We start from the raw sequence: 20,139 nt of genomic DNA, 5'->3' as shown, positions 1-20,139 counted from the left end.
TGGTTGTGAAGTGACATGGATGATTGGTTGTCAAGTGAACTGGATGATTGGTTGTCAAGTGAACTGGCTGATTGGTTGTCACGTGAACTGGCTGATTGGTTGTCAAGTGACATGGATGATTGGTTGTCAAGTGAATTGGATGATTGGTTGTGGTATGTAGTGGCAGTGTTGTCCAAATTATGTTGATTGGATCCGTTGTCCCAATGATGTTGATTGGATCCATTGTCCCAATGATGTTGATGATTGGATCCATTGTCCCAGTGACGTTGTAGACTGGATCTGTTGTCCCAATGATGTTGTAGATTGGATCCCTTGTGCCAGGGATGTTGATAATTGGATCCATTGCCCCAATGATATTGTAGATTGGATCTGTTGTTCCAATGATGTTGTAGATTGGATCTGTTGTTCCAATGACGTTGTAGATTGGATCCGTTGTCCCAATGATGTAGATGATTGGGTCTGTTGTCCCAGTGATGTTGTAGATTGGATCCATTGTCCCAATGATGTAGATTTGATCTATTGTCCCAATGATGGAGATTGTATTCCTTGTCCCAGTAATGATGTCAATTGGATCCATTGTTCTAATGATGTTGTAGATTGGATCCATTGCAGGGATGGAAATAACCCATTGCCCGACGTCCGAGTCCAGTGTTTTGTCCAGTCGGGCAAGCAAATTTGTATATCACACTGTACCGATGTCCAGTTGACTTTCCAATGTTAATTATGTTGTTTATGTAAAAAATCAACAAGAAAATGGCCAGTATAGTGGACAAATTATCAGGGCATGTGATTTTACATGTGCCACTGTACCGGAGTACACTAGCAATTTTAAAGTTGTTCCCACCCCTGCATTGTCCCAATGATGTTGTAGATTGGATTCGTTGTCCCAATGATGTTGTAGACTGGATCCCTTGCCCCAATGACACAGTTGATTGGATCCGTTGCCCCAATGATGTTGTAGATTGGATCTGTTGTCCCAATGACATAGTTGATTGGATCCGTTGCCCCAGTGATGTTGTAGAGTGGATCTGTTGTCCTAATGACATAGTTGATTGGATCCGTTGCCCAAATGATGTTGTAGATTGGATGTGTTGTCCCAATGACACAGTTGATTGATCCGTTGCCAGTGATGTTGTAGATTGGATCTGTTGTCCCAATGACATAGTTGATTGGATCCGTTGGCCCAATGATGTTGTAGATTGGATCTGTTGCCCCAATGACATAGTTGATTGGATCCGTTGCCCCAATGATGTTGTAGATTGGATCTGTTGTCCCAATGACATAGTTGATTGGATCCGTTGCCTCAATGATGTTGTAGATTGGATCTGTTGCCCCAATGATGTTGTAGGTTGGATCCGTTGCCCCAATGATGTTGTAGATTGGATCCATTGCCCCAATGATGTTGTAGATTGGATCCATTGCCCCAGTGATGTTGTAGATTGTATCCCTTGTCCCAGTAATGATGTCGATTGGATCCGTTGTCCCAATGATGTTGTAGGTTGGATCCGTTGCCCCAATGATGTTGTAGATTGGATCCATTGCCCCAATGATGTTGTAGATTCGATCCGTTGCCCCAGTGATGTTGATGATTGTATCCCTTGTCCCAGTAATGATGTCGATTGGATCCGTTGTCCCAATGATGTTGTAGGTTGGATCCGTTGCCCCAATAATAATAATTGCATTTATATAGCGCATCATTCACTAATAAATGCTCTGTGCTTTAAGATGGAAATTGACACTTGAAAAGAAATGTTTTGAGGCCAGTCTTAAAAGATGTTAGTGACTTCGCTGGTTTTGAGTTCAAGCGGTGAGCGTTCCACTTCATTGCTGCATTGAAAGAGTTTTAAACCACCTTTTGCCAAAGTTGGTTTTGATGTTAGGCACTGTCACTAGCATTTGGTTTTGTGATCTCAGTGAGCCGAGGGCTGATACAGGGGCAGTAACTCTGCTGCGAGGTAGTCAGGGGCCATTCCGTTATTGAGACACTTGTACGCCATTACAATAGTTTTGTAGTCAATTCTTCCGGTGATTGGTAGCCAGTGTAAATCATTTAGAATTGGAGTAATGTGATCAGAGACTTTAGACTTTGTAATGATTCTTGCAGCAGTGTTTTGGAGGGCTTGAAGGTGACGTAGCTGATCTTTGTTGACATTGGTGAGGAGGCTGTTGCAGTAATCTACTCGGGACATGACCAGAGATAGGACAAGTTTTGAAGTAGCATCAGCACTCAGATAGTTGCGGAGTCTTCCAATGTTCCTGAGATGCATATGGGCCGTGCTAATGATGTTGGAGATCTGCTTGTCCATTTTCTGACTTTCATCGAGAATAACCCTAGATTCTTGACCTTCGGGTTGGAGTTATGGCAGTATTATAGGAGCAATGATGTTGTAGATTGGATCCATTGCCCCAATGATGTTGTAGATTCGATCCGTTGCCCCAGTGATGTTGATGATTGTATCCCTTGTCCCAGTAATGATGTCGATTGGATCCGTTGTCCCAATGATGTTGTAGATTGGATCCGTTGTCCCAATGATGTTGTAGATTGGATCCGTTGCCCCAATGATGTTGTAGATTGGATCCGTCTCCCCAATGATGTTGTAGATTGGATCCGTTGCCCCAATGATGTTGTAAATTGGATCCGTTGCCCCAATGATGTAGATTGGATCCGTTGGCCCAATGATGTTGTAGATTGGATCCCTTGTCCTAGTAATGATGTCGATTGGATCCGTTTCCCCAATGACTTAGTTTATTTGATGTGTTGTCCCAACGATGTTGTTGATTGGATATGTTGTCCCAATGATGTTGTAGATTGGATCTGTTCTCCCAAATATGTGTGTGGTTGAGTGGGAGTGACATTGTTGATTGGGTGTCTTATCCAATTACATGGTTGAGTTGGTGTGTTGTCCAATGACATGGTTGAGTGGGTGTGTTGTCCAATGCCATGGTTGAGTGGGTGTGTTGTCCAATGACATGGTTGAGTGGGTGTGTTGTCCAATGACTTGGTTGAGTGGGTGTGTTGTCCCAATGACATAGTTGATTGGATCCGTTGGCCCAATGATGTTGTAGATTGGATCTGTTGCCCCAATGACTTGGTTGAGTGGGTGTGTTGTCCAATGACTTGGTTGAGTAGGTGTGTTGTCCAATGACTTGGTTGAGTGGGTGTGTTGTCCAATGACTTGGTTGAGTGGGTGTGTTGTCCAATGACTTGGTTGAGTGGGTGTGTTGTCCAATGACTTGGTTGAGTGGGTGTGTTGTCCCAATGACATAGTTGAGTAGGTTGTTGTCCAATGACTTGGTGGAGTAGGTGTGTTGTCCAATGACTTGGTTGAGTGGGTGTGTTGTCCAATGACTTGGTTGAGTGGTCCCAATGACTTGGTTGAGTAGGTGTGTTGTCCAATGACTTGGTTGAGTGTCCAACGCATGTGTTGTCCAATGACTTGGTTGAGTGGGTGTGTTGTCCAATGACTTGGTTGAGTGGGTGTGTTGTCCAATGACTTGGTTGAGTGGGTGTGTTGTCCAATGACTTGGTTGAGTGGGTGTGTTGTCCAATGACTTGGTTGAGTGGGTGGGTTGTCCAATGACTTGGTTGAGTGGGTGTGTTGTCCAATGACTTGGTTGAGTGGGTGTGTTGTCCAATGACTTGGTTGAGTGGTGTGTGTTGTCCAATGACTTGGTTGAGTGGGTATGTTGTCCCAATGACTTGGTTGAGTGGGTGTGTTGTCCAATGACTTGGTTGAGTGGGTGTGTTGTCCAATGACTTGGTTGAGTGGGTGTGTTGTCCAATGACTTGGTTGAGTGGGTGTGTTGTCCAATGACTTGGTTGAGTGGGTGTGTTGTCCAATGACTTGGTTGAGTGGGTGTGTTGTCCAATGACTTGGTTGAGTGGGTGTGTTGTCCAATGACTTGGTTGAGTGGGTGTGTTGTCCAATGACTTGGTTGAGTGGGTGTCCAATGTCCAATGACTTGGTTGAGTGACTTGTGTGTTGTCCAACTTGGTTGACTGTGTTGTCCAATGTTGAGTGGGTGTGTTGTCCAATGACTTGGTTGAGGGGTGTGTTGTCCAATGACTTGGTTGAGTGGGTGTGTTGTCCAATGACTTGGTTGAGTGGGTGTGTTGTCCAATGACTTGGTTGAGTGGGTGTGTTGTCCAATGACTTGGTTGAGTGGGTGTGTTGTCCAATGACTTGGTTGAGTGGGTGTGTGTCCAATGACTTGGTTGAGTGGGTGTGTTGTCCAATGACTTGGTTGAGTGGGTGTGTTGTCCCAATGACTTTGGTTGAGTGGGTGTGTTGTCCAATGACTTGGTTGAGTTGTTGTCCAATGTGGGTGGGTGTGTTGTCCAATGACTTGGTTGAGTGGGTGTGTTGTCCAATGACTTGGTTGAGTGGGTGTGTTGTCCAATGACTTGGTTGAGGGGGTGTGTTGTCCAATGACTTGGTTGAGTGGGTGTGTTGTCCAATGACTGGTTGAGTGGGTTGAGTGGTTGAGTGGGTGTTGTCCAATGGGTTGAGTGTGTGTTGTCCAATGACTTGGTTGAGTGGGTGTGTTGTCCAATGACTTGGTTGAGTGGGTGTGTTGTCCAATGACTTGGCTTGGTTGAGTGGGTGTGTTGTCCAAATGACTTGGTTGAGTGGGTGTGTTGTCCAATGACTTGGTTGAGTGGGTGTGTTGTCCAATGGCTTGGTTGAGTGGGTGTGTTGTCCAATGACTTGGTTGAGTGGGTGTGTTGTCCAATGACTTGGTTGAGGGTGTGTGTGTTGTCCAATGACATGGTTGGTTGTGTTGTCCAATGACATGGTTGAGTGGGTGTGTTGTCCAATGACTTGGTTGAGTAGGGTGTGTTGTCCAATGACTTGGTTGAGTGTGTGTTGTCCAATGACTTGGTTGAGTGGGTGTGTTGTCCAATGACTTGGTTGAGTGGGTGTGTTGTCCAATGACATGGTTGGTTGTGTTGTCCAGACTGGTGAGTGGGTGTTGTCCAATGACTTGGTTGAGTTGGTGTGTTGTCCAATGACATGGTTGAGTGGGTGTGTTGTCCAATGACTTGGTTGAGTGGGTGTGTTGTCCAATGACTTGGTTGAGTGGGTGTGTTGTCCAATGACTTGGTTGAGTGGGTGTGTTGTCCAATGACATGGTTGAGTGGGTATGTTGTCCAATGACTTCGTTGAGTGGGTGTGTTGCCCAATGACATAGTTGATTGGTTTCAGTGTTCCAGTCTAATGTAAGGTTAGGAGTTTCCAACTCAGGGCGCCACGTTTCTGTGTATGTTGGTACCACATGGTCACGACACGTGACTGTTGACAGGTAAAACACCTGTTTGTTGTTAAGCACCACACTCAGTAATATTCTGGCTATATGAGGGCAGTCTGTGAAGGACCTAACAATCCAGTGATCGATGTTATGATCACTGGTCAATGTGTCGGTGTACAATGGCACACTGTCGGCCATGTCAGGGAGTCGGACCACGCGTCAATGGACCAGTACCACCCCTGGATCCCCACATATGTGTGTAAAACACTCCGCGAACCAACAAGGGTCAGACTGTTGAAGTGCATTGTCCGCGAAATGCTTGGGGAATGATAACGTTTTTCCCCATGTTTTGTTTTGATGAGATTAGACTGGTGATCGACAAGATCTTGACTTGGCCCACTCATATGCCAGGTGAGACACGTTAGATTCTACCAACGCAGAGTGATTAGTTTATGCGTTACACGCTCTGTTGGTGGACAGGCAATATCATTATGAAGACGCCAGTCATCTCACACGATTAACAAGGAACGCTCCACTTGGGACGTGATAATGAGCTGAGTTTACACGTACACCGTGTAAGCAGTTTAAACTTTGATATACATGTAGGTTTGATTGAGACATATTTCAGACACGGTTGTACCACTAATACTGTACTTGACTATGTTTGTGCGGTACAGCTAGTGACAAACCGGTTTTCTTGTACCCTGTCAACCACACGACCCAAGTGCACATGTATACATGAGACTATTGATTTCCAATTAACAGGAGTTTGATAGAGGATGGCAGGTGTGTATTGTGACATAGCTGTGATCGGAGTGCGGTCTGGCTATCTACGCGTTTCTTTGCACCTGTGACCAGGTGTTTAGTCGCACCTGACGTTTTCAATACCACCTGTAGCTAGGATATTACAACTGGCAAATCAAGGACGGAGTCCATAGTTTCTGGGTTACTGGGTTAGCGACTTAATCTACTTGTGTTAAACAAATATAAGGATACGGGGAACCTTATACAAATAATAAGTCAGAGAAAGTCTGTCGTCACTTTTAGTAATATTCCAGCACTTATACGACTGGGGTTTCAACCAAATTACCCATGTGGGGAATCGAACCCATGGATCCGATGTGAAGTGGGAACGCCGAAACAACGGGGCTAATCAATCGCCTAAGACAATACGAACATAGGCAGTAGTTGATTGCTCAGTGAGTACCCAGTCAGACGTGTACGGGGTTATCTCTACCGACCACATCGCCTAGAGGTCATGTACAGGGTCCACGGGGTATATTCACCCACCAGCCATACACCAGCTTATTGGATTACTGTTTTATACATCATGTTAGAGTAATATGAATCCATATGACGTACTGAATCTGAAGAAAAGGCGTTCGACTTGTTACATCGTCGGAATGAAACTCCGACCACGTGCCTGACAAGGAAGGATAATAAACACTGATAGGTAACACCTTTCACTTAGCCCTTCTCCACAAACAAATACTCGTCAATTAATATGTTCTCTTCTCGGCTAAGAAGAAGCAGCAGTTTATTAGACCAGATAGAAAATTAGTGAAAATTCGAGGAGCAAATAGGAACCCAAACAAAAAAGAATGCTATCAGTGTGTATTGACATAAGACAACAGAGCAACAAGGTTCTGTAGCTCGCCTACAGATTACAAATGTTATAAGAGAGTAGGCCCATGTCTCGGTAGCATGACTCCGGAAACAATCCGGGTATCTTCATAACCAACATCCTCACGGCGTGTTCATGGATCTACACATTACATACTGACAGTGGGCAAACATGTTCCACACGACCCAGTGGTACACGAAGTACAAGTACAAGCAGGCCGGGGGTGGAGCTGCATGCAATAACACAGCAGAATATGTCGCGTAACAGGGCATAACATGTGCATACAGAATCTAGGACGTTTTGTAATGCAGAATTGACTGAGCAACTGCTACGATTTATAAATCTGATGAGTACGTTGTGAGCAGCAAGATGTCCAAACCAGACAAACTGAGTCGGGAAGGTCAATGCGCGTGGGTGGGTTGAAAATAACATATACCAAAATATTACAAGGTAAAATATTCCCAATAGCAAAGGCATAAACAATTCAAGTGATGCACATAATCATGAGAAATGTCCCGAAGATTCGTTAATAGATACAGTTTCAGATTCAAAGGCCTCGTGCAGTCGCATATAGTGAGTGAGTGAGTGAGTAAGTTTGGTTTTACGCCGCTTTTAGCAATATTCCAGCAATATCACAGCGGGGCAGTCGCACAGACAAATATAAAGATGGGCGGACAGTTAACGGACAAAATCCTTCGAAATTAGGTCACATGACTTTCAATCAGGCAAAAAAAGTAACTGTAAAGTTTATGATCTAAGAATTCAGTGTTATCTAGTGTTTTGTAAATCTAGTACACGTGTGTTTGGTGTTTCGCGTACATCTTGATAAAACATTGTTAAATGAAATAAAGTTTCTGTATTTGACACTTGATTTTCCTTAATCCCATCCTTCAGAGCGGTTGGGTGTGTGTGTGTGTGTGTGTGTGTGTGTGTGTGTGTGTGTGTGTGTGTGTGTGTGTTATATTTTATGTAAAGTATTGAAAATCAAAATGAAATTGTAGTTATGGGAAGGTAGATATGGTTTCGTCTTGAGCCCACCCCCCCTGTTCCTACGCCTCTGATAACAACAACAAAGATTGGCCTCACCTTAGCTCTGAATACAATTGCTTATTCATTAATCAATAATTACTTGTTTCTTTAATTCCATGTCCTGTCTAAGAAACTATTTTGTGCCCTACTTTTCGACAGTTGTTCCAGTGTACGACCCGTGGCACATACGTGTTGCACTGTATCATGTTTCTACGCCATTATCGTCGTTCTGTTCAACCATCTGTCTGATACACTGTATGTACCCTGTAAAGTACACCCTTGGCCTCTCTGTACACATTGACAGTTAACCTCCATAGTATAAATAACATGTATGATGATGATGACAATAATAATATTATATTAATGACAAGATATATTTCTACAATTTTTACTTATTACCACGATTTATGTATATAGGTAGATTATTTACATACTCGTATTACGCTTGTGCTGTTGGTACAGCCGTTTAACCTCTGTGTTGATACGCAAGTTGAATACAACATTTGGACGGTCGGTAAGCCCACCTTATTAAGAAGGAGGGGTACATGACCCAATACACTTTGATAGGAAACCAATAAACTCGCTCACCCAAATAATTACAAGTAGTCTCATTCATCCGTAAGAAAGCTCCCTTTAAGAGGCTGTCGCCCCTGAGAGAGTATTAAACATTGATACAAGGTTCTGAACAGTTTTGTGAATGCAAGCGGGAGGCCTGATTAATAATTAATGCCTGGAAGACCTGCCTGGTATTGACGGACCGACTGTGAGTCACGCCGTGCACGATTCAGCAGTGGTGTCGGTTATACATGAAACGTCCTGCCGTTATTCATACAAGCAGTGGCAGAATATGCTTTATACTGTGTAGATAGCTCTAAATCTATTCATCTAAGAGATGATCCTGTGATTAGCCACTGAGCACAGAAAATACTATTTTCCTTGGAGTGAGTGAGTGAGAGCGAGCGAGCGAGGGGTCTCTATTTCAGCATTATTGAAGCTTTTTCACAGCAGAGCACACCAAGATTGGACGTCGCACGTTGTACTCCAGACTAAGGCTTAGTCTCTGAATATATATAATTTTGATAGTAACAAACAAGCCCATTTATATTGAAAAGGAGCCCTAGGGAGACCAGAGATTCAGAGACTAAGAACATCTGCATTTAGACTTGCTTTATTTAGGGCTTTAGCACTGCAGAGAGGGCTTGGTAGTAGGGAAATTAATGTGGTTCAGGGACTCTAGACTTGCTTTATTTAGGGCTTTAGCACTGCAGAGAGGGCTTGGTAGTAGGGAAATTAATGTGGTTCAGGGACTGTGAGACAGACTAGTTGTATTCTTGCGAGCGTACATACCAAAGGACGACCTAGCATTAAACTGGGAGAAATCTTGGATGCAAACCCATAAACAACAGGGGCGGTGGGGTAGCCTAGTGGTTAAAGCGTTGGCACGTCACGCCGAAGACCCGGGTTCGATTCCCCACATGGGTACATTGTGTGAAGTCCATTTCTGGTGTCCCCCGCCGCGATGTTGCTTGAATATTGCTAAAAGCGGCGTAAACCCAAACTCAGTCAGTCAACCATAAACAACGGATTCTGTAATGGTGATAAAACGCATAGTATTTAAACATGCATTGATTTGCGTCTTTAGATGGAAAGTGTATGTAAAATCAAACACAGATCTAATTCCAGATTTTGGATGAAATGATTTTGAAACTGAGGTTTGAGGTCAATGTATAGATTTTACAATAAAAATTGAGTCAACAGCTGTATGCGGTATTTTCCTTGGTAGAATGAGCCAAAACTCATTTGGTGGCTCAGGCACCCGTAATTAACACAATCTGTGTGATGCTTTCAATCACGCGGCCCAATCCACCATGCAGATCTCCCCTACAGCGGTAGGTCGACACTAGTGGTTCCAGGGTTCAGTGACTCTCCCCGTGAAGTAACGCGCTGATACACCCACGGGATTTCACGGATCGTGCATGTACGACATTGAATAATACTAAAATCCTTTTGTTACGACATTCATCGTCATCTGTCCCTGGATTTGGTTTTCAATTCCAGCATTTGGCGCAGTGTGTCTACTCAAGGCTTGAAGTACCCGTGCTATTACAGCGTGAAACAAACATTCGACACAGTAAAACAAATGAGTGGTGGGGCAGTTGTGTCTCACAAAATAGTCTACAATTCGCAGAACAAACAAATGTCTTGTTAAGACGACTTCGGATGTAGTGACAGACTGACACTGGATGCCGCTGTCCATCGATTCTTATTTGACTCCACGGCCATTTTAGCGCTGTTGTGTTTATGTTGATATACTACCCTGCATCACAGAAGATGAGGGGCAGATTGAACAACAAACTAATCGTATCATGAATAATATTTATATACAATAAAACAAAATATTAACAATTCTAACGTGCAATTCACTCAGAAAAATAAGTCAACCCCACCTAGATATGTCCAAGCATGATGTATGGGAAAGTATAAACAACACGTGCATGTGAGCCTGTACACAACAACCATATACATGTATAGACATAGTCCACTCTCTCCCAAAACAGAAACGCATGGGTGATACTGACATAAAGAATTTCAGATATTTTTCAAAATGTGTGTCTGATTGTTTTAATTTCACCGTTATAGTGCTCTTTTGTCTACATGGAACGAATACAGGGTGCCAAAACGCAATCGTTTACGAGAGGGGGATTTCGAGCAAGAAGACAATATCTTGGCCCCGTACTGAGAGACCACTAAAGGGTATTATGGTGCAACATTTTTTATTTACATCCTAGTTGATCCAGGCGTCACTCAGCACATGGTCCTATTCAATATCTGCAGAATGGGAACAGTACAGTGCTTTATGAAATGGTCTTTCAAATTACCCGACCACAAACCCTTCGAAAAGCTTGTGGGATTACCATGGCCGACGCGTACGTGAACGTCAAGCCAGGCCTCAGACGATCAACTGCAAGATGAATTGGCCAGAATCCCACAAGGTCGAATTTAAGGACGGTGCAGAGCAGTTTTGGAGGCTCGTGCTGGCCACATCAAACTTTGAAGACAACTGGGAACGGACGCTTTCACTTCTATGACCTGAACATATTAACTTGATCTTTTTTACTGTGAAATTGGGATGCAACTGATCCAGAATTACATACGTTATCTTGCTGTGAAGGTAACACCTGTGCGTTTCCTGGCTGGGAGAGTGTAATATAACACAGATAAAATAAACGACAGAACTGGAGAACATTCCAATACGTAATACTGAGTTCGGTATTATCTACACTATATAACAGTATGACTTTGATTGCAAACAAAACTCAACTAACGGACAAAAGAAAGTATATACTTGAAACTTAAATTTCAAATATTAAAAAAAAACACCACAAGGCTGAAAACAGCCAGTCACTGGAATCGTAGGGGCCAAAACATACTAAAGTACCCTACGTCGCCATGCATCGAAAAGACATTTGACTGTTTCTTCCATTTTTAGCATCAAACATGGATGAACACTTTCTTACATATTTACATGAACCGTGTAACATGCTAAACAACGCAACAAAAATTGAGCAAAACGTTTCATGATAATCATTCTCAAAATAATACTTTGTTTTCAAAGAGTTTTTACATATAAAAATATCCAAATCTCAGTTACACATTTTACAATGCTTCACTTAGGCAATATATTTCACAGTTACAAATCAACACAGTTATCTTAAATAATACACATGTCAGTGTGGGCAATTTGGACATGTGGAGTTTTCAAGTAATATTCAAAGTATTTAAAGACATTTTATCGATACAAACCAACTGCACGTGGTTAGATGACGTAGTTCCTTTACTGTTTATCATTGTTTATAGAGGAAACAAGCACAGTGTTGGCCAAAGAGACACAGATGGAGAGACAGTATATGGTTCGTGGTTTCACTCTGCGGGAAGCGGGGTATCCTATAAAAAACGTTGAACAATATCAATCACCTGGCAACAACCCACAGATCAATCAGGGATCACATTCCACTAAATATTTCAGGCCGCAAAACACCGGCCATGTCCATGAGCACGACCGGACATCAGTGCATAACGAAAGACCGCCACTGGACAAGATCACTGGGTGGGATACCGAAGTCTCGCTTCTTGTTGTCCGTGACTCTGCTGAAGAAAAAGCCGCACGTTGGTTTGCCAAGAGTGTAGAATGGTGCAAGAGAATTAGGCGTTTTGGCGGTTCCCATGGCACCAATTTTGGTTGTCTTCTGTTTGGTAAAAACCGGCTGGGTGGAGGCTCGGAGGGTCTGCTCGAACGTGGGTGTAACTGGTGGCCGAACTTGGCTCTTCGTCACATTTCTTTGGGTGAAGGTGTTACAATGCCGAGAAAAGCGGTTGGGAATACCCAAAGATTTCAGTCGAAGAGTTTCCAAGCGCTCCCACGTCAGGGTGTGGAGATTGGGATTAAATCCAGTTGTCTGAGTTTCACCCAGTTCCTTGTTGATGGGGGCCTGGGGTCTGACTTCGAGCTGTGCCATCGTGGGGAGTTTGTTATAACCTTCTGCTAGTCTTCTCTCACTTTGCCTCAGTCCTTCTTGAGGAGGTTCTTGTTGATCGTTCTGGGCGACCGAGCTCCCCTGGCTAGTACGGATCAATATCAGACTTATCTCCGCGGTCCTCGACTTACACCCGTGTGCTCACCGACTGTGCTATCGCTATTGTCTACGCGTCACTACGCCCCGTACATGGATACCGAACTACCCGTCGTCATGACATAACGCTACGTTGTCGTGTGCTCGATCGGGGCCTATTTCTTATCTGTGACGTAACGTCACTAAGAAGATTTTTTTCTCCGAACGAATGTTTGACTTTCATTTGATGATTGAGTAGATTGTAGATAGGGCTTGGTGTACAAACATAAAAATAAATTGGCCTCCATTAGGAAAATGACATAAATATAAATAGACATAAAAAAATTACTGCATCGAAATATACTCAGAGTGAAGTTTGATGGGAGTGAAGTTCTTGTTTTGAACCAAATCACAAAACAGAATGAGATATGCATGCACAACCGGTTGTATTCGACTCACATACTCCAGCTCTGATAATATCTGTTGACGATGATCAAGTCTGTTATATAATTAGCTGTATTTCACGGACACAGGCGTATTGTCAATACAATACTTATTTCTTGTCTTCACAATGCGTTTGCTCGTAAGACAATTTTCTTACTAAAATTGGGTCAGTCCAAGTTTGACTTTTCCTATTACGATTACTGAAACATGAATGGGGTAATGGCTAATGATAGATGCTATTAATATATATGAATTGTTTGTTCTTCTGTTTTACATTTGCACAATGGCCACAGAGAATATATTAGTGAGAAGCATTTATTACGAAAACCATGTGAGTAAATACCTGCCATATGTAGTCTGATGGCTAGTCAATTGTTTTCACCGCGAAGATACTGAGATTATCCGTTCCGAAACCTGTTTAGATCATCTTAATTCTGCTTCACACCCTGTCTTCTAACCGTTGTGCTTTAACTTTTACACGATATTTGATTAGAAAAACACTCGAATCTATCATATGATTCCCCTGTTATCATTCTATCTAGACTTGGACAAGATTATGACATTTATTGATTGTACGTTGGTTTCGCTCTCGTAGTCCACTGCCTCTCACTGGAAGGTCAAAGATATACATGAAATACACAATGCCATTTAGAAAGTGGTCAAATGTCAGGTGCCTGACTCTGAGGGTGTGGGTTCGAATCCCTGATCGGACTCAACCCAACAAAAGTACTAAAATCTGTGCTTTACAAAGAAAGTGAAATCCCAAATATAACATATGTTACAAGGGTATACATATTTACATGTGAGAAACATGAATTAGGATAACATACGTGCGCGACGTATCTCTCTCTCACACACACACACCACTATTGTTTAGTTTCTGTACCCCTACACAACTTTACAAACGAATACTCCAATCAACCCTTTTCTCGATTCCATTTGAAAAAATATGATGCAGTCAAATGCTTCATTTGAGCGCATAATAAAAATAGGCAGGGACCTTATCTTGACAAAGTACTTATTTGTGATACGCTTCCGTGTGTAGGAGATTACTAGAAGCGGCGTATAATATCTAGGAGCTCTCCAGTTCCGGTGTACAGATATCGCACAGTGCGGCGTGTGTTATATCGTCCTTTTAGAAGAAATTGCCTCAAACATGGTGGTGTCAGTGACTATACAACATTTATTCAAGTATCGGCTTGAGTTTGTCGCAAATACACACTTCCAGAAGGTACTGCAGTTCAGTGGAGCTCTGGCTAGGGGCAGACGACCCGCTGTGTCAGGCAAACTGACAGTGACAGTGGGCGTGGCACAAACTATCTACAGCCTTGTGAAACTTAAACAACTTATGTTAAACATGATGCAGATCTGAAGAATCGCAACAGTTTCATGACGTAGGAAGCGACTGGTGGGTCGAGTTGTCAGGCCACTTGCCTTCGTGTTATTTCAACTGAAGGCGTTGCAGATAGATCTAGTTACTTGCAACATCAGGCACATGAAATATTGGCCATTTAGGAATTTCACAATAAACAGTATTTTACTCGTTTTTCAGTTTTTTAACGCTGCACTCAACAATATTCCAGCTACATAACAGAGATATGTAATTAAGCAACTCAGGACCTGACAATCCACCAATCTACAGAATGCTATTGTAAAGGTCATTGTAAACATACTTGAATCAAGTCAGCAACCTGACCACTTAATCCCATTAGTCGCCTCTTACCAGAGTATGAAATAATTTTGAAAAGTCACAGGCAAGGGAGGCTAGTTAAGTAAAAATGTTGCTAGCCCACATCATAACTTCCCTGGCCCTGCAAAATATCAATATCAAAATGCACATCGGTCAGAATTGGTGTGATGTTTGGTAATTAATATTGAAGATGTTAAATGTTACATGTGTATTGTAATGGTTCCAAACTCATTTGTGCAATGCTATTAACATTTTTATAGAAGCCTCTTCGTGTGACAAGATAAACTTTTGCGGACAGACTTTTAACACCTTACTAATTGACTTCATCATATTCATGCGCATTGGCTAAAGAACAAATTATCTGAGATTTTCAGCTAGCCAGTCGGGATAGCTTTAACAATATATTACTGGCCCAATTCACAATCAGCTAGCATTTGGCTAGCAGGCCAGTAGTTATTCCGAATGTTACCTCTTACTAACATGGATCTTCACTGGTTTAAAAATGATTAAAGTATGTCATTTATATTTACTGAACATGTTCAAATTTTCAGTTCGTTGTCTTGAAAGTGAACTATTCATACACTAACTAAGGTGAGATGTTGAAATGTTCATATTAATGTTTCAGTATCCTAGTAAAGGGGAGAAGTTTGTTGTGAGAGTTGACACCCTGGAACACAATAGAGGTACGTCAGCGTAAGTGACAAAAGAAAAAAACATGTATCAATTGAAAATATGTTTAATCAATGTTTTGCTATGAAGTTGATATTTTGCAGAAGAGATTGGAAATACTAAACAGATTTTCTGCAATTTAAGTTGTTACAGGGCATTGCCAGAGATACGAATATGAGCAATAATGTTTAAAATCTTAACAACAGAGGTGATTAGACATGAGTGGGTACAGGTTATCCATCAGTTGTGTGCCGTGGAAACCACATTTATATAAACAACGTATGGATTGTCTTGTTCTGGGTGTACCCTAGTGTGCATGTTTTTACGTTCATGTTTCCAGCATGCATAGAATATATCTGGGCTGCAGCAAGCCTGTGAATAGAAGCAATGTATTTTATGGCCCACAAACAGGAAATCTGTACAAATACATACATCTTATGTCATTTCAATAGGCAGGATTTCAATGCAGCCTAGGTCCTTAGTATACATTCTTGTTACAAGAGCAGATCACAGCAAGAATGGGGTTGTCACAAAGAGAACACATCAGTGTATGAATTTTGTTGTAGGGCTTGTCTGAAATCTGAGTATATTCAAATTTGGCACTTATGAATTTTAAACACAGCTAAGATCAGTCCATATACTGCCATGAAAACATGGTAATCAGAGTGAAACCTGACAAGTTCCGACCGTGAGACTCCAGCATTCTCTCTGACTGTGGTTAGCCCAGTAGTTTAAAGGGTCAAATGTACTTTCCAGAGGTTTGAATCCCTAATTTTACTGTAGTAGTCACCCCAGACCCTTCACCAACCTGCCAGTACTCACGAATTTCATCAAAATTGTAAATGTTGACAGCATCACTTTCAGCTTCTAACATTACTCAGATAGTACTGTTCAATTCAGAGTAAAATCATCCTTGATGATATATTATTTTGCCATTCTAATATCTATAGAATTCTAATATCTGTAGATCCATTCTCCACCATTTGATCTTTTATACAGTCTACAATCTACAACACCTTCTCCATGACTCACCAAATTACCATTCTCCACCATTTGATCTTTTATACTGTCTACAATCTACAACACCTTCTCCATGACTCACCACGCCGAAGACCGGGTTCGAATCCCCACATGGGTACAATGTGTGAAGCCCATTTCTGGTGTCCCCAGCCGTGATGTTGCTGGAATATTGCTAAAAGCAGCGTAAAACCAAACTCAGTCAGTCAGTCAGTCAGTCAGTCCATGACTCACCAATTACCATTCTCCACCATTTGATCTTTTATACTGTCTACAATGTACAACACCTCCTTGACTCACCAGCTGTCTATAGACAGACCTTGGTGATGTTGTTTCATTCCAACTGGACTCATTCACTGACAGCAATGTTTCAGATGCTGCACGTGGTATAGAGTACTGGAGAAGGATTGCGGTGTGTGCAAATGTCATCCCCAGCATACTGAGAACTGTAAGTCAGTCAGCCTCTGACACTTTTACCATGGCAACAGTGCCATTTCATTAATTGTAGATTCAACTTTTGCAATATTGGTTCAGTTACTGCAATCAAGGTTGAACTATTGCGGTGTATGTTTAACTTTTGCAGTATTGCTTGAACTATTGCTATGTAGATTTTACTGTTGTAGCTTGTTCCTACACATAGGTAATCTGATCAGTTGGTGCACCATATTAACATTCTGCTTGATTTTTTAAAACATTTATTGATTATCTAACCTTGCTCTTGAACATATTTCATCCATCAGATAAATGTGCTGAACGAGCAGAATTTCCTCCTTGAAGAAGAGGCCTGGCTGAATTTTCATAAGCCTGAGTTTCATCTGCGGAGTTCTAATATCACATGGTCCAAGTATGCCCATATATGGGAGGAATCAACATTCAGGCCAAGTCACGAGAATCCAAAGTGGTATGAATCTGAGAAGATTATTCTGGATTAATGCTTGTAGTTCCAGAAATTTCTCTATAACTCAAGACCTCGGGTCTAAACATAAAGTAACTGCACAAATCCGCTCTGAATTGGAACAAAAATTTCAAAACACTATGAACTATAGCTGTAAACAGACAGACAGACATGACATCTGCACTTGTTGAACACTATATAATACATCATGTGTTGTCATCTTCCGACATTATTTCAGGACGGTCCTTGAACAGCATGGAGTCGTGGAGGTGAAGGCATTTGGAGCATTTGGGCGCGTGCTGGAGCTGTTTGCTCAGAGATTTTTGCAGTCGGGAGTCAGGAGAGTGAGTTATGTTTCATCTTGTGTCTGTCATTTCTTTACTGAACTCATATTTTGACAACTTTTCAAATCTGTATGCCGACATTAATGCTGTTTGGCTCATACCCTAGAAACTGACACATCTCTTGGTTCTCTGTTGCAGGGCTTGAGAATAATGGATGACCTTCTGCAGGAGAGGGAAAGCCAAGCTTACCTTCCCCAGGACAATGTGTCGTGACCTGACTGTCGGTGTTCACCAGGTAGACTTACACCTGGGTGCTGTCGGCGGACATGACTTTTACCATGATACTTCTGAAGACAGACAATCTGGAAAATAGTTGATGAAATTGAATGATGTTCAATCATACATACTGTATGGGTTTGTTAATATGTTGTACCTGCTGATTCTGTTATCTTGATACCGGTGCCAGAAATGATGTTCAATATAGATATTACTGAAGTTATTTGACTCACATTCTCAATACTCTCCCATATGTTTAGTGTAATGGTTCCTGGAATTAGCCACTGTATGAGTGTGTGAGTGCTGCTTGACGTGAGGTAGGTCCAGGATGTGTATACTTTGATGAAACCCATGATCTAGTGTGTGGTGCTATCACACTGAAGTGGAACCTCGGCAAACAGGAATTTGAACCCACGATGATACAGTTGTCATATGCCCAAGGGAAGCAACTCTCTACAGGGAATTGTGATGTCTAAGATGATATCTGAGACCTGCATTACTTCAGGCATTCCTCCCACATGAACCTGACACGCTGTGGTATAACACCTGTACTTCTCACAGTGGTGTTAAACCAAACACAATAACTGTAAAGAGACACAAGGTTAAAAAGAGAAAAAACTCTGACAAGTAGAGGTGTCGACAGGCAGAGGTACTGACAGGTAGAGGGGTGGACAGGTAGGGGTGTGGACAGGTAAAGGTACTGACAGGTAGGGATGGACAGGTAGAGGTACTGACAGGTAGAGGTGGATGGGTAGAGGTACTGACAGGTAGAGGGGGATGGGTAGAGGTACTGACAGGTAGGGGTGGACAGGTAGGGATGGACAGGTAGAGGTGGATGGGTAGAGTTACTGACAGGTAGAGATGTGGACAGGTAGAGGTACTGACAGGAAGGGGTGGACATGTAGAGGTACTGACATGTGTAGGGGTTGACAGGTAGAGGTACTGACAGGTAGAGGTGGACAGGTAGAGATACTGACAGGTAGAGGTGGATGGGTAGAGGTACTGACAGGTAGAGGTGGATGGGTAGAGGTACTGACAGGTAGGGATGGACAGGTAGAGGTGGACGGGTAGAGTTACTGACAGGTAGAGATGTGGACAGGTAGAGGTACTGACAGGTAGGGGTGGACATGTAGAGGTACTGACATGTGTAGGCGTGGACAGGTAGAGGTACTGCCAGGTAGAGTCATGGACATTTAGAGGTGCTGACACATTGAAGTACTGACATGTGTAGGTTGGACAGGTAGAGGTACTGACATGTATTTGTACTGGAGACAGCTGATTAGGTCTAGGAAGTACAGTGGCTAGAATACAATGTTGCAGCTTTAACAGCATTATTTCAGTGATATTTCAATACCTCTGTCACCTTTGTTATGTATATGATTGTTTAATGATATAAGTCATGTATTTTGTTGACGTATAATCAAATGATGACTTTGCAATATACACATCAGGTAATGATAGTGCCAAAGGTAACATGTGCTGCCTTACAACATTCGACATGTTAAGCTCCCTGCCCCAAATAACCATGACCAAGTTCTAAACATATCTGCTAGTGATATGTTTTACTAATTTAGGTGACAGTATTGGTCATTAAAGTTTAAATTAAGTTCAAATCTGAAAACAATTTAAATGGTTTTAACTGACTATGGTGTTAATAACTATCTGCTTTGTCATTTCTAAGTGTATAAGGCAGTATGTATTTTTTGTTAAGTTTTCATTTTATCACCTGAAACATTGTCAGGTCCATGGACATACTAGCCCATTACAACCATGTTGATTATCATTTTTGTGGCTGATACTCTTATATCATTCTTTTGTTCTGTGTTGCTATGGCGATCCTTGCTGCTAGTCAACAGATATTTGACATGTTTAATGTTGTGTATTGTTTTGATATTAAAATGATTCTTTACTGGTACTGTTTTGATCTTATTAAATGTTACATATATTTTGTTTGAAGTACTGCTTGTGATTTGTTTGTTTAAATGGAAATACATCTTGGTGAACCTCAGAAGTATGTCCAAAATACATCTGTACTACAGAGACATTTATGTGTCGAGGTTGATCCACAAGTACAATTTAGTGTACTGCTTAGATGGATCCAAAATATTTCTTGATGTACTGTGAAGGTTGATCCCACATACATCAATGTGGACTGCTGAGGCAGATCCAAAATACATCTCGGTGTACTACAGAAGTGGATACCAAATTCATCTTCATGTACTACAGAAGTGGATCCAAAATGCATCTTCATGTACAACAGATACATTTAAAATATATCTTGGTATACTGCTATGGTGGATCCTAAATACATCTTGGGGTACTACAAAGTAGGAGGTCGGTGATGGGATGAA

At 42.0% G+C, this 20,139-nt stretch overlaps 3 protein-coding genes across 43 annotated transcripts; 1 reads left to right on the top strand and 2 right to left on the bottom strand.

Annotated features, from left to right (window-relative positions):
- Window positions 1-1,910: 1,910 nt before the first annotated feature.
- Window positions 1,911-2,306, bottom strand: LOC124263728. Its single transcript, XM_046698392.1, has one exon. It carries the CDS (start codon window positions 2,304-2,306, stop codon window positions 1,911-1,913), a length of 396 nt encoding a protein of 131 aa, XP_046554348.1.
- A 7,961-nt stretch (window positions 2,307-10,267) lies between these two features.
- Window positions 10,268-12,607, bottom strand: LOC124263746. Its single transcript, XM_046698452.1, has one exon. It carries the CDS (start codon window positions 12,418-12,420, stop codon window positions 11,971-11,973), a length of 450 nt encoding a protein of 149 aa, XP_046554408.1. The 5' UTR covers window positions 12,421-12,607; the 3' UTR covers window positions 10,268-11,970.
- A 1,456-nt stretch (window positions 12,608-14,063) lies between these two features.
- LOC124263735 (PRELI domain-containing protein 2-like) lies at window positions 14,064-19,701 on the top strand. Of its 41 annotated transcripts, none has more exons than XM_046698413.1 (9): window positions 14,064-14,188; window positions 15,273-15,330; window positions 16,708-16,781; window positions 17,074-17,234; window positions 17,467-17,572; window positions 17,711-18,415; window positions 18,464-18,531; window positions 18,576-18,599; window positions 18,660-19,701. In XM_046698413.1, the coding sequence occupies exons 1-6, from the start codon at window positions 14,114-14,116 to the stop codon at window positions 17,783-17,785; spliced, it is 549 nt and encodes a 182-aa protein (XP_046554369.1). In that variant the 5' UTR covers window positions 14,064-14,113; the 3' UTR covers window positions 17,786-18,415; window positions 18,464-18,531; window positions 18,576-18,599; window positions 18,660-19,701. The 41 variants fall into 41 exon arrangements, with proteins under 41 accessions (XP_046554369.1, XP_046554380.1, XP_046554385.1 ...); XM_046698424.1 differs by having other exon boundaries at window positions 17,711-18,447; window positions 18,510-18,531; window positions 18,722-19,701; XM_046698429.1 differs by having other exon boundaries at window positions 17,711-18,613; window positions 18,660-18,743; window positions 18,818-18,841; window positions 18,888-19,701.
- Window positions 19,702-20,139: the final 438 nt, after the last annotated feature.

Source organism: Haliotis rubra, unplaced genomic scaffold, assembly GCF_003918875.1.
Source record: "Haliotis rubra isolate DU_JTF1 unplaced genomic scaffold, ASM391887v1 Scf897, whole genome shotgun sequence".
In the NCBI taxonomy this organism is placed as follows: Eukaryota; Metazoa; Mollusca; class Gastropoda; order Lepetellida; family Haliotidae; genus Haliotis; species Haliotis rubra.
The sequence above is the reverse complement of the archived record's forward strand: the minus strand, read 5'-3'. Positions and strand labels throughout refer to the sequence as shown.

Coding starts and splice junctions, on each gene's coding strand:
- LOC124263728 (XM_046698392.1), bottom strand. CDS start 2,306: ATGGACAAGCAGATCTCCAACATCATTAGCACGGCCCATATGCATCTC.
- LOC124263746 (XM_046698452.1), bottom strand. CDS start 12,420: ATGGCACAGCTCGAAGTCAGACCCCAGGCCCCCATCAACAAGGAACTG.
- LOC124263735 (XM_046698413.1), top strand. CDS start 14,114: ATGGTGGTGTCAGTGACTATACAACATTTATTCAAGTATCGGCTTGAG. Junction 15,331..16,707: donor CACCCTGGAACACAATAGAG/GTACGTCAGCGT, acceptor GCAATGTTTCAG/ATGCTGCACGTGGTATAGAG. Junction 17,573..17,710: donor TGCAGTCGGGAGTCAGGAGA/GTGAGTTATGTT, acceptor TCTCTGTTGCAG/GGCTTGAGAATAATGGATGA.